We start from the raw sequence: 15,198 nt of genomic DNA on the forward strand, positions 1-15,198 counted from the left end.
TTAATAAATTAACATTGTTTTCAAAAAAAAAAAAGCTGTGTTCCACTGTGCTCACAAGTCATTTCACGGTCTTTTTTGCTTTGCTGAAAACCTGTCATCGCTTGAACATTATTAGTAAACAAAGATGATTATAATTCTAAAATTTATTTTGAAACTTTAAACCCTGAGTTTGAAAGAGAGGGAAGGATAAAATTTCCTCCACAGCATTCCCAAGTGCTTAAAACCTCCACGACAAGAAATTTTAAATTTTCCAGGACTTTCCTTTCATCAGAGGGCAATACAAGCAGTTTTGGTGTGCCCAATCTCTCTCATAAATTAATTAAAAAATTACATTGTTTTATGTGATCAAACATGGTAATGTGTGTGAAAGTTCATAACCCAGTGTCCAACACATAGAAAATTTCATAAATGTTATTTCTACAGGATTTCTCTCTCTCTCTCTAAATTTCACCCTTTGGTTGTAGTTCTACTGTTTATGGTGGGGGGAGGGAATCACAGATTAGGTAATGCTTTCCTGTCACTATTCTATTCACCACCTTTCCAGCTACATCCCCCACAAAACAAAACAGGGCTTGTCCTATCCAGTTCCTTTATCTGATTCTCTGAGGCCACATCTTCAGATCTGTTCACCATTCCCTCCACTCTCCTATAAATGTCCTCCCTTTTTCCAAGGTCCTCTTAAAGTGGAGTGACCAGAAATCAACAAGCTCTCTAAGTGGAGCGACCAGTTCCTCATTCTTTCAGCTCTCTGTCAGTATAGTTTTAGGATATACCTCAACGCAGCAGGTGCCCCAAGTCTAAGGTTACAGCTATGGATCCAGTTGACCATGCTGGGACTTGAGCAACACTTGGTAAGCTAACAGCTCAGTGATTTAGGGACTATCCATAGAATTCTCTGAATTGTGTCAGAAACTTACAACGTATCTAAAAAGTTTGTCTGAAGATATTTCAATCAAAATTATCTGTTGTAACATCAGTACCTTTGTATTAGTAAATTTTTTTCCTTTACTCTCTTTGGACACATTCAAAACACAGAGAGATACTGGTCATATATATAATTATTTAAATGTCATAAAGATTAAATTCTGCTCCTTGGAAAGATTTCTGTCAACCCCATTTTTCTTTAAGAAAGGATTTATTGGCAAGCTGTTCCATAGCTTATGCTTGACAAGAGCCATGGCAGTCAATTCCCACAAAGCCTGTATTTCCCAATTAAGAAGATCGCTTAATGCCAATATTGTAGCTGATACAATGCTTCAAAAAACAAACAAAACAACAAGCTCAGTAACAGCCATCAGGTGAAAGGCGAGGCATAATGCAAGCCAAGGAGAAAAAACACCTAATGCCACCCAGTGCCAAAACCCAGTATCAATGAGAGAAAGTTGCTTCCTGCAAGACAGGTAGGTATCTTCATTCCAAGGTCAAAACAACAGGAAGAGAGCTTAGAAATATCTTGAAATATGAAAAATTTTGTTGCAAATAGGACATAGGGAGTAACTTTTAATTGCATGTCTGGGAGGGAGATTTTGTAAAGAGTTTTTATAAGGTTGTAATTAAATCTATAAATAGAGTCTCTTCCAATTAGCTTACATATTCCTCAACAGATTTACTAAATATGGCATTTTTAAACAAGAGCTTTGCCCATAAAATGCACAGCAATTATTTTCTGCTCTTTTAGCATGTTTTTCTAATTATAAGCTTTAGGTTCAGTGGCTTGACAATGATTTGATTGAATTTCTCCATAAGCAGTGCTTCTTGTAAATTGTAATCCAACAAAGCGGTGCTAGACGGTCAAACCTTAACATGGCTGGTTATACTGGCTCTCATGTTATTTCACTCTTCAGCAGACCAATAGCATATCAGCTGATGGTCATTCTCAGTGACTGTATCTCCTCTATGAAAGAGAAAGAAGCAAAGGGAGCAAGATTCTAATAACTGTATATTAAATAGCAAATAAATGAATAAATGGGTTTTTATATAAGAGCATCTTATAGAATAAAATTTTAATTAAAAATATTTTTTAAAGATGTCTATGATCCCTGAGAGCACTGCAAAATCAGGGCTTGGGAAAAAAAAAAAAATCAGGGTTTGGGACCATGGTCCTGAAATAATGACCAGATAATATTCTAAGGTTAACTATATAACCTTTGAAATAGATGCTATCATTAACTCCATTTCATAGATGAAGAAACTGAGGTTCACAGAAGTTAAGTGAATGGGTCTGGGATCCAAACACAGGCAGTCTAGCTTCCAAGTCCATACCGTATATAGGCATATAAATGAACTGTGCTGCATAAATAAATAAAAATTATGTCTCTGGGGAAAAAACGTATCCCTATTCCAAAAAAATACTGAGAAGACTAATTGGGGATTTAAATTATTTGAAACACACTGGTTTTTCGCGTAAAAACAGGTGTCCACACACTCCTATGATTCCAAGCAAATGGAGATATTTCTGGTTTCCCAAAATGGCGGCATTGTCACCAATGATAAGACAGTTTTGCCTGAACCCGTGTTACACCGAGCCCCTAAAAGGTGAGTACTGGTTGAATATCCATCACTCATCTCAATACTCTGTGCTGGGTGCCATGATAAATGTTTATGTATCTGGTATTTGGTTTAGTCTTCAATGATTAAGAAGAAAGTATTACTACCCCCTTTTGTAGATAATAAAAGTGAGGTCTTAGGAATGTAATTGACCCACAGTTAATACTGCTTGTAACTGAGAAACACAAAATCTTACCTTTGATCTATTTGACTCCAAAATCTGTGCCCTAATTCCTACGTTCCCCTGTCTCCCATTTATTCTGTATCATTCTACTACTAAGGTGTTCCTGGTTCAGATTAACGCCTTGGTTTTGAAATTTAGCATAGCATTAGATGGAGTATGATATAGGCACTAATTCATTCATCCATCAGTCATTTCTTGCATACCTATAAATTCTAGGCACTGTGCTTAGAACTGGAACACAAAAATAAATAAGCCACAAGCCCTGCCTTCTAGGAGCTCACAGTCACAGAAAACACATACAAAGAAACCAACGGTTATGCTGTTATAGAAGTGTGACTAGATCACAGAGGAAGGACATCTAATTCAGACCTAGGTGCATGCCTGAGAAGAAGGAATACTGAGGCGAGTTGATGTATGATTTGCATCTCAAACCGTCAGTAAGTATAAGCTTTCCAGACTATGAGAAGAGCTTGTATAATAAACCATGAGAAGGAATGTAAGATTTTAGAGGCGCATTGGGGAATATGGTGAGAGATGCATCTAGAAAGGTAAGCCAGGATCAGAAGAGCTATGGAGGCCAAGGAAATGAGTTTTCACTTCAAATAAAGTCGACAAGCTATTTACTGATCTTAGGCAGGTAGATTATACACTGTGATGTTCATTTTAGAAGGCAGTAGTATCGCAGAAAAGTAAATATGCAGATACAGGGACCAGTTAGAAAAATGTACTAGATTAAAGGACATTAGTGCTTTTAAGACTCAATATATGCTCCCAAGCCAGTGAGCAACTAAACAATTTTTTTAATCAGTTCTATTTTTCCCAACACACACACATACATATTTTCCTTATTTTCTTATATTAGCAATTTTTATACTCCTCTAAGTATTATCCATGCATATTTCTTTTTAAAATTAAACTTGATTATAATTAAATTTTGAAGAAGTCCATGACCCTGAAAGATTCCACAAAATTAGAGTTTGGAATCACTGTTCTGAGATACTTATGAAAAAATAAGTATACTGGGAAACTATGCTGAAGAGCATAAACACTGTGAAATTTAGGTCAAAGTTGTACTTAAAAAATCAACTTGCTCCTTGCTCCTCTGTGAGGAAAGTTCCCAGCACTTTAGAGTGATATCTCTTTAGAAGAAAACAAATATTTAAAAGGTGGAAAAAAAAAAGTTGTATGTGCCTGAGTAAAATCAAACTTGAACTACTCATCTCCGAAGAGCTGAAAAGAACTTTTTTCCCCAATTTCCTACTGTACTAAACAGGCTTTGCTAATCTCTGTTTAAAAATAGGACTGACTTCCTTGCACTTAACTGACACCTGCAAACGTAGCTTTTAATTTGGCAGGAATTCCTTCATATTTACATTAACTACGAGCCACCTAACACATGCCAGAAGAATTTGTTTCCATTGGAACCACCCAAGAGATTATTTGAGCTGAAAAGCATCCCTGACACTGGACAGATTCAGTTTTGCTTGCGTAAGGAAGCAGAGGACACTGCCCAGCCTGGAGGTGGAGCTGGACTCTCACACGCTCATATTTCAGGAGGAAAGTGTGCGTCAGCTTCTCCATAAGTAGCTGCTGAACAGGCCCCTAAACAAGTGGCTGGGGTTAGGACCAGGCGGGCACTGTGTCCGGACAGATGGCATAGTTAGCTCAGACTTTCCAGTCCTGTCAAGCCCCAGGCAGGCACCATTCTGCACCCCTTTGCTGGCTGGCTCAGGGTTCCACTTACACGCAGGAGGGCGTCTGCTCAGCCACCACGAAGCGGCATCTCCCTTTGATGCAGTAATGCTTGTACTGCTTGGGGCACCGAGAGAAGTGGCCTTTCCGCTTTGATTGTGTGGTGGTAGCTGGAAAATGAGAGAGTTCAATAAATCAGCTCACTTTAATTACTCATTTGTAAGTAGAATCATATTCCTATCGTGCCAACCGTTTTTCTATAGAATATACTCCAATCTCTCATTCTTCCTTCTCTCCACACTGGGATAAAAATCAGAGTTTTGTGGCCCCAAAATAGCTCTAGAGATTGAGTTAGGAGGATTGTTGTGGGAATGTTTGTTTGTTTGTGACTTTTTTGAGATTAAAATTTGTTGTTTATTTTTTTACTGTGAAAAATTTAATACATATGCAATAAATCTGGCTATAGCAATCAACAACTCATAGCCAATTTTATCTTTTTTATACCCCCCCCATCCCTTCTTCCTTTCCCCTGGATTATTTTGAGTAAATCCCAGTATCATAGCATTCATCTGCATATATTTCAGTATGTGTCTCTAAAAGATAAGAACTCTTTTACAAAAGACATAACTGCAGTACTTAACCACATTTTAATAATCAATAATAATTGCTGAATATAACCAAACATTAAACATGTTTAAATTTCTCCAATTCTCTCCTTCTCCGTCTTTCTTACAATTGATTTGTTTCCATCAAGATTCAAACAAGTTCTGCTCGTTGCATTGATTGCTATGTCAGAATGTTTGGTATTTTAATTAAGATTAATGTTCAACCAACAGTTCAGAAAATTTGATGTCACTTAAAAGGACAAATATAGGCATGATAAGAGAGAAGGCTTCCTTTCCATGAAGGTATCAGAGCCATGGCACAGAAGGGAGGGCTTTTTTGTCCATTTTTTGGTTATTGGTTTTTGATGTTGTTGTTGTTGTTTAATTTAAACACATAGCACTTATTGAGTGCCAGATGCTGGTCTATTTACTTTTCACTTAATTATTACCTCATTTAACGCTCATATGAGCCTTGTGAGGTAAGCACCTTTCTAATCTCGGGTTTATGGATGAGCAAAGCACAGCTCATAGAGGGTAAGTCGCCTTCCAAGATCACACAGCTAGGAAGTGGCAAATGGGGACTTGAACCTAGGCAGTCTTGCTCCAGAGTCTATGTTTTTGACTGCTCTACTCTGACGCTCTGTGGAGCCAGCTGTTCAGCAGGTGTCTGTTACCTGCTCTCAGCCTGTTGCATCCAGAAGTCGTGCTTGCCTCATTGGGAGATCGTGCCTCTCATTTGGCTCATGGATGCCTTCTCCTGCCCTAAAGGAGGAGGGAAATACTGCAGGCTTCACGTCCTGGATTTCAATCTGAACTGACTTCCTTGTCTTACCCTTTTAGAGCCTTGATGCTTAATTTTTCAACAAGGGATAGTAACAAATAACAATTATCCCATCACTCACATGTAAAAAGTTTCAACAAATAACAATTGTCAAGAGAAACAGTACAAAAATACTAACTAGCTATTTCATCTGTTGATTCACAACAGAATATGCTCACATCCAGAGAAGACAACTAACTAGTCAGCTCCAGCCCAAAGTTAAATTTTTCATGTTCATGGTATAACCAGCAGCTTGCAGGATTTAGACACCTGTGGAGCCAGAAAGACTGCTTCAGAAGGGCATTTCACAGTAGGTTTGGTGTGGCACCTGGCATCCCAATGACATTAAATAATCCTTTTATTAATAGCAATGACTACTAAACTTCTTAATTAATATTATGACATGGGTACATGTAATTGCCCAGGGCCACCAGAGAGAGGAATCCCAAAGGACTTTGGATGATCTATATACTGCAAATTCTTGTGATGCCAGGTCAGAGCACAGAGTTTCAGGGGATGACAGGACATTACTGAGGGACTGGCTGACCTGGTTTTGGTTGGTGACTTGATTACCACCCATGCTGACTGCTTTTGCCTGCCAGACGTTTGCTCCCATGCATGGCAATCAATGAGACTCTTGTCAGAAGGACTGCAATTTCTCCAGAAATGACAGCAAAGTGTGTCAAAGGCAAAGACCTGTGTATTTTCACAAATAGATTCATGTCAACTTCCATTTGTTGAGTGTTTTCTATTTCCAGAGCCCTGTAATAAGCACTGGGAAACACCAAAGAAATAAAGGATACCCTATCTAACACCCTATCTAACTGTCTAAATTGATGCAATAAAACAAACTAAAAACAATAATAAGCAATCAACCAGTAAAAACAACCATAGCAACCATATAAACAGTTGTAGTACACTGGGAATGGTAGAAAGAACATTGGATTAGGAGGAAGGAAATTAATGATTAATTTTTAGCCCTGCCTTTCATAAGCTGTATGAGTTTGGGCAAACTAATTAAGCTGTCTGAGCCTCAATTTACTCATCTGTAAACTGAAGATGATAACATCTACCTTGAAGGGCTGTTGAGAGGTGCAAATAAAAAACATATGCGGGAGCTCCTAGCAGAGTTCTTGGGACAGTAAAATCCCCAGTAAATAGAATCTTTAAAATCTTGGCAAATCTAAGAGAAATCTTGTATAAGTATGAAGAGTGCTTACCAAATCAAATATGAATTTCTGGAAAATGTAGATTTTAGGATGAGGTAAGCGAGCAATCGCGTTACAAAGACTGTCAAGAGCAAAGGTACAGAGTCACGAATACTCAGTCGACTGCAGGGGTGGGAGGAAGATTTAACTGAAATGGAAGGGTCATGAAGGAAGCAGCCATGGATGTCTGTGAATGGAAGCAAGAAATCGCAAAGTCTGTAGGCCAAAGCGTTTACATGTGAAATACAAGAGACAGCTGAAGATGGTTCTTACAGATGAAACTAAATGGTACATATTAAAAACAAACTGTGAAGTATTCTATTAATGTATTAGATAAAAGAGTGAAGACTAGATTAGAGCAGGAAGATCCCAGGGGCAAGGTGAACAACACCAGGGCATACCTGAGCCATGTAGACATGTGAGATGCGGGTCTGGGCTGGGGGATTGAACTTGAGGGCAGCAAGACTTAGTGACAGATCTGGCATGACCCAGAAAGGCCTGTCCTGTTTTGCAAAGCATACCTGCCTTTAAACATAAGCCATTTGGCTATGTGTCCTAAACTTTTCTAATTCCTCTAGTTGTTGTGCCCCTTTAAATGTGCCCAGACTTTTAATAAACACTGTACAAAGTATGATACCAAAAAGCAAATTAGCCAGCAGCTGCCAGATGCAGTGATTTGATGAGCCTCAGTTCATCCAAGCAGCACAAATCCATGCCAGGGAAATAGCTGCCAGGTCCTGTCTTGATTGCTCACAGAACTCCCTCCTTCCTTTGCCAAATAAGCATGCTCTTAAGTATTCCCAGCATTATTTGGATTTAAAAACCTTTCCATGCCACCAGGCAGAAAATGTCCAGTGGTGTCTCTACGGATCTTTAAAATCTGAAAGAAGAGTAAATCACACATACTTCCACAAAAGAAAGAAAGAAAAAGAATCTGGTGTTGAAGTGTGAGCCTATTTGCTTGAGTTTAAAATTATTCATGGCTGGGGGCAAACAAAGATCAGTGGACAGAAAGAAACTGGTATTTCCTTTTGTTTTTCAAGAATGCATGCCATAGAATTCTCACGGAGTATGACTCCTCCTGCCCTCATTCTCCTTTGCTGGTTCTTCCTCATCTGCCTGAACCTCTACAGTTTTGCAATGCTTTCTCATCTCTTCCCTCTCTGGGTAATCTCATCAAGTCCCCTGTCTTTAAACACATCTTTATGGTAATAATTCCCAAACTTAGTTTCCATCCCAGATATCTTCCCTCAATGCCAACTGTTCAACCAACATCTCCACTTGGATGTCTAATCGGCATTTCAACTTAACACTCTCAAAATGGAATCCTTGATTTTTCCTCTTAGACCTGGTCTTTCTTTATGTCAATATCCATTCTTTCCATTATTTAGGCCAAAAATCTTGGAGTCATCTTGACTTCTTTTTCTCTTACTCTGCATCCAATTCATCAGCAAATCCTATTGGCTGTATTAAAAATATATGCAGAACCATCCCACCATCACCACTGCCCTGGCCTGAGCCTGACATTATCTCTAGGCTGGAAGTACTCTCCGTGGCAAGACCTCTGACTAGTCTCCCTGCTTCTGCCTGTGCCCTCTTAACTATCTAGTCCACACACAGAAACCAAGGTGATGTCATTAAAACTCACTCAGCATAAAAGTTGAAGTCTTTATAACACTTGGCAAGGCTCTACATGACATAACCCATTACTTCTCTTTCTCCATTACCTTTTTAATCTCATCTTTGACCATTTCACTCATTGTTGCATTCTTGGCACCTGGAACAGGGTCTGATGCATAGTAGGTTCTCATAAGTATTAGTGGAATGAATGAATACCTCACTCAATTTAAAATATGACAAACAAAAATTAAAATGCTTAGAGACTGAAATTATTTAAATGAAATTAAAAAATCATTGAGAAACAAGAAGCACCCCTAAAGATCACCTGATTCATTTCTTCATTTTATAGATTTCAAACTTAGTCTTTGAAAGCTTAAGTGACTTGCTAAAGGTCACACAGTTGGTGAAAAGAGATCTGCTCCTGCTCCATATTAATTTTTTGTTCAAGAACGTATTGTCCTCACCTCAGCTTTACTTTCAAGCAATTCTTGTTTTAGGATTTCTCTCACATGTTTCTCATTTTGATCTTCCCACAGGATTCAAAGCAATTTAACATAGTGATTAACAATATACATTTTAGAGATGTTCTCTTTGAATTCATGTCAGGCTACTCTACTTACTGTGTGACCTAAAACAAATTATTTAACCTCTCTATGTCTCAATCTCTTTTTCTGAAAGAATAGGATACCAAAGGCACTGCATGGGATTATATGAATTAATACAAGCATATGTAAAACACTTAGAACGGTACTTGGCAAGTAGCAGGAATTTGACAGATGGTGGATGTCATTATTTTTACTAAAAGTGTAGTTGTTGTTGTTATTGATGGTGCTATGACCTAAATGCATAAAAATGTAATAAAATAAAACAGCAAAGAAAGGAAGGAAAGAGGACCTCAACACTCTCCTTTCCCTCATGAGCACACTGAGTCAACAACAAAATACAGAAAAATTCCCTTTGTGAGAAATCCAGAAACTAGTTGAGAAGCTCCTACACTCTGGGCAAGTGCAAAATCAGCCACATTGGAGCCTGTAAGAAAGTTTTAGGTAGCCTCTCCTATTATCTCTATCCCCAATGCAGCATCATATGATCAGGAAGAAACTCCCTAGATCCCAACTTGTCCCTGGGAAGGAAAAGAGTCAGACTGCATGTATAGCACCCCAACTTTTCCAGGGGCTGCTCAGAAGACAGGCTTCTGTCTCGACAGTATCAGAGTGCTGACAAGACCCAGCATACTCTGGCCACCCTGGGACCAGTGAGATTAGAGACAGCAGTTAAGGGTGGCAGTCTCTGTAGTCCAAACCCCTGGCTCAGCACAGACTGAGTGGAAGAAGAATACCAGCTCCCAGCTTCTCCCTGGGGATGGAAAGAGTTAGCATGTCCAACGACCCAAATTTTACAGTCTGTGCAAGAGACTGGCTTCAGTCTCGCTTGTCTCAGAGCACTAATGGGAGCTGACATATTCTTGAGGCCTGGGACCACTAAGATTAAAGAAAGCAGGTTAGACTAGCATAAAGGTTTGAAAAGCCCTAAAATCTCCTACCAGACTGATTGGTGAAGGTCTCCTCCCATACAAGTCCAGTTGATGAAGACTGAGAGAGGAAGCTGTTTTCTCTAATGTGCAGACACCAACACAAAGTGTCAAGGAAAATGAAGAAAGAGGGACAAATGTCTTAAAGAAAGAAACAAAATAAACCAATACTAATGAGAGAGAGATATGTAATTTACCTGACAGAGAACTCAAAATAACCATCATAAAGTTGCTCAGTGAGGTCAGGAGAACAATGCATAAACAAAATAAAAATTTCAACAAAAAGATAGAAAATATAAAAAAAATCTTAGAGCTGAATAATACAATAACTGAACTGAAAAATTCACTAGATAGGATCAACAGAAGACTATGTCAAGTAGAAGAAAGAATCAGTGAAATTGAAAACAGATCACTGGAAATTATATATTCAAAGCAGCAAAAAGAAAACAGAATGAAAAAAAGTGAGGAAGCTTAAAGGACTTATGGGACACCATCAAGCAGACCAATATATAACTTATAGAAGTCCCAGAGGGAAAAGAGACAGAGAAAGGAGCAGAAAGTTTATTTAAAAATTAATAGTCAAAAACTTCACAAATCTAGGGAAAGAAATGGGCTTCCAGATCCAGGAGGCCCAATGTACCCCAAATAAGATGAACCCAAAGAGATCCACCCTGATACACATTATAATCAAATTTTCAAAAGTACAAAACAAAGAGAGAATTTTGAGAGATGCAAAAGAAAAACAACTTTCTATGTGCAAAGTAAATTCCATTAGAATATCAGTGTATTTCTCAGCAGAAACCTTGCAGGCCAGAAGGTGGTGGGATGATATATTCAAAGTGCTGAAATAAAAAATTTCTCCCAACCAAGTATACAATACTCAGCAAAACTGTCCTTCAAAAGTGAAGGAATGGGGGGTTGGCTGGTTAGCTCAGTTGGTTAGAGTGCAGTGTTATAACACCAAGGTCAAGGGTGCAGATCCCCATACCAGGCAGCCACCAAAATAAATAAGAAAATAAATAAATATGCAAACAAAATAAAATTTTAAAAAAAGAAAGATAAAGGCTTTCCCAGACAAACAAAAACAGAGATTTCATCAGTACCAAACCTGCATTATAGGAAATGTTAAGGGAGTTTTTCAAGTTAAAATGAAAGAATGCTAAACAGTAATACAAAAGCCTAAGAAAGTGAATAACTCATTGGTAGAGGTAAATATATAGACAAATACAGAATGCTCTTGTACTAAGTTGGTGGGTATATCACTTTTAATTCTAGTATAAAAGTTAAAAGACAAAAGTATTAAAAATGATTATAAATATAAACATATGTTAATGCATACACAATACAAAAAAGATGTAAACTGTGACCTCACCAAGTGTGAAATGGGGAGAAGTAAAAGTGTTGAGATTTTCTATGAGACTGAAGTTAAGTTGTTATCAGCTTAAAACAAGCTATTTTAATTATTGTTTATGTAAGCCACATGGTAACCACAAATAAAATACCTATAGGAGACAAATAAAAGAAAAAGAAAAGAACCAAAGCATATCAATACAAAAATCAATGAAACACAAAGAGAAAACAAGAGGAAAAGAGGAACAAAAGAACCACAAGACAGGAAACAATTCACAAAACAGCAAGAGTAAGTCCTTTCCTATCAATAATTACTTTAAATGTTAGTGTGTTAAACTCCCCAATCCAAAGACATAGAGTGGCTGAATAGGTAATAAAACAAAAACAAAACAAAACAAAATCCAACTATATGTCCCATTTGTCTACAAGGGACTCACTTTAGATTTAAGGGACATATATAGGCTAAAACTGAAAGGATGGAAAAGAATATTCAATGCAAATGGTAAACAAAAGAAATCAGGTATGGCTATACTTATATTAGACAAAATAGGCTTTAATTCAAAAATCTGTCACCAGAGGTCAAGGGACAAAGATGAACATTATACAGTGATAAAAGGATCAATTCACCAGAATGCTATAACAATTATAAATATATATGCACCTAACATCAGAACACTTAAAATATAAAAAGCAAACATTGACAGAATTGAAGGGAGAAATAGATAGGGTTTAGAGGATTCACCATGCACTGGTCATCAATTCACTTACAAAAGTCCAGTGAGACAGAACACTCATATAAGTTAAGTGAAGCAACTTTATTATTCACAGATAGGTGACATGAGACAGTGGGGGCCTAGGACTCATAGTAAGCTGATTCTCCAAGACTCAGGAAAGCTGCAGAGAGAGGACAGAATCTCATCTGTGTGTGTGGCACTGCAGTTGAGGGACCCTGAAAAGCAGCCCGCTCTCGGTTTTATATTCTGGGGACATGCAACTCACTAGGCTAAAGCATTGCAGTACATCCTATTCTAGTAGAGAAAGGAACAAAGCCAGGCTGTTCCGTCTGGTTCCTCCTTATCTCAGGATAGTGCATTCTCAGCATATTCTACAGTTATTCTTGAGAACTGTAAGCAAGAAAGGGGAGAGATCTGGGTTGGTCCAAGGCCATCCAGAGTACTGTCCTATGGATAGCAATACTATAATATTAGAAGACTTCAATATCCCACTTTCAATAACGGATAGAACATCCAGACAGAAAATCAATAAGATAACAGTGGATTTCAACAAAATTATAGACCAAATGGACCTAACAGACATAACAGAACATTCTACCCAACAGCAGTAGAATACAAATTCTTCTCAAGTGCACACAGAGCATTTCCAGGATAGAGTTTACGTTATGACACAAAAATTCTTAACTCACTTCAGAAGACTGAAATCATAACAAGTACCTTTTCAGACCACAATGGATTGAAACTAGTAATCAATAATAGCAGAAGAAAAACTGGAAAGTTCACAAGTACGTGGAAACAACACAAACAACACATTTCTAAACAACCAATGGATCAAAGATGAAATCAAAAGAGAAATTAGAAAATATCTTGAGGCAAACAAAAACCCAACATACCAAAACTTATAGGATGCAACAAAAGCAGTATTGAGTCAAGTTTATAGTGATAAATGCCTACATTAAAAAAAGAAGAAAAGTATCAAATAAACAACTAACTTTAAATCTTAAGGAACTAGAATAAGAACAAACTAAGCCTAAAATTAGTAGAAGGAAGAAAATAATAAAGATTAGAATAAATATAAATAAAATAGAGAATAGAAAATCAATAGAAAAAAATCAACAAAACTAAGAGTTGTTTTTGAAAAGATAAACAAAATTGACAAACCTTTAGCTAGACTTACTAAGAAGACATAAAATCAAATAAATAAAACTAAAAACAAAAGAGGGGACATTACAACTGATGCCACAGAAACAAAAAGGATTATACAAGACTACCATGAATAATTATACACCAACAAATTGAACAACCTAGAAGAAATGGATAAATTCCTAGAAACATATGACCTACCATGACTGAAACATAAAGAAATAGAAAATCTTACCAGACCTATAACTTATAAGGAGATTGAATCAGTAATCAAAAACCTCCCAACAAAGAAAGCACCAGGACCAGATAGCTTCACTGGTGAGTTCTATCAAACATTTAAATGATTAATGCCAATTCTTTCAGTCTTCCAAAAAATTGAAGAGGAGCGAACACTTCCAAGCTCATTTTATGAGGCCAGCATTACTCTTATACCAAAGGCACTACAAGAAAAGAAAACTACAGGTCAATATCCCCAACGAACATCGATACAAAAAATCCTCAATAAAATACTAGCAAATTGAATCCAGTGGCAAAATAAAAGGATCATACAACATCGCCAAGTAGGATTTATCCCAGGGATGCAAGGAGAGTTCAACATACAAAAATCAGTCAATGTGATAACACCAAATTAACAGAATAAAGGATAAAAATCACATGATCTTCTCAATAGATGCAAAAAAAAGTTTTTGACAAAATTCAACACACTTTCATGATAAAAACTAGGAATAGAAGAAAAACTACTTCAACATAATAAAGGCCATATACGAAAAGCCCACAGCTAACATCATACTGAATGGTGAAAAACTGAAAGCTTTTCCTCTAAGGTCAGAAACAGGGCAAGGACACCCACTCTCATCACTTCTATCTAACACAGTACTGGAATTCCTAATCAGAGCAATTAGAAAAGAAAAATAAATAAAAGGCATCCAAATTGGAAAGGAGGAAGTAAAACCACCTCTGTTTACAGATGACATGATCTTATATATAGAAAATCCCAAAGACTCCACAAAAGCAAAAACAAAAAACTACTAGAACTCATATATGAATTCAGCAAAATTGTAGAATACAAAATCAGCACACAAAACCAGTTGCATTTCTATATGATAACTACAAATTATCAAAAAAGAAATTAAGAAAATAAACCCATTTACTACAATAGCATCAGAAAGAATAAAATACTTAGGAATAAATTTAACTAAGGAAGAAAAAGGCTTGTATATTGAAAACTATGAAATGTTGATGAAATAAATTAAAGAAGATACAAATAAATGGAGACACATCTCTTGTTAATAGGTTGGAAATTTTAATATTGTTAAAATGTCCATACTACTCAAAGTGATCTACAGATTCAATGTAATTCCTATCAAAATTCCAATGACTTTTTTTTACAGAAATGGAAAAACAGTTCTACAATTTGTAGGGAACCACAAAGGACCCTCAACAGTGAAAGTAGTATTGAAAAAGAACAAAGCTGGAGGCATCACAATTCCTGATTTCAAAATGCATTAAAGCTACAGTAATTAAAACACTATGGTACTGGCATAAAGACAGAGACCATTGATCAGAATAGAGAGCCCAGAAATAAACATATGTACATATGGTCAAGTGATCTTCAGTAAGAATACACAGTAGGGAAAGGATAGTCTCTCCAAATGATGTTTGAAAACTGGATTTCCACATGCAAATAAATGAAACAGGACCCTTTTCTTATACCATACACAAAAGTTAACACAAAATGGACTAAAAATTTAAATGTAAGACCTG

At 36.9% G+C, this 15,198-nt stretch overlaps 1 protein-coding gene across 2 annotated transcripts in view; it reads right to left on the bottom strand.

Moving 5' to 3' along the window:
• Nucleotides 1-15,198, bottom strand: part of BTC (betacellulin) — a 48,295-nt gene that overhangs the window by 5,376 nt on the left and 27,721 nt on the right. For both annotated transcript variants that reach the window (XM_063108282.1, XM_063108281.1), the window contains exon 3: nucleotides 4,476-4,593. In XM_063108282.1, the coding sequence (XP_062964352.1) occupies nucleotides 4,476-4,593 (118 nt within the window). The remainder of the gene's footprint in view (nucleotides 1-4,475; nucleotides 4,594-15,198) is intronic.

Source organism: Cynocephalus volans, chromosome 9 (genome assembly GCF_027409185.1).
Source record: "Cynocephalus volans isolate mCynVol1 chromosome 9, mCynVol1.pri, whole genome shotgun sequence".
NCBI lineage: Eukaryota > Metazoa > Chordata > Mammalia > Dermoptera > Cynocephalidae > Cynocephalus > Cynocephalus volans.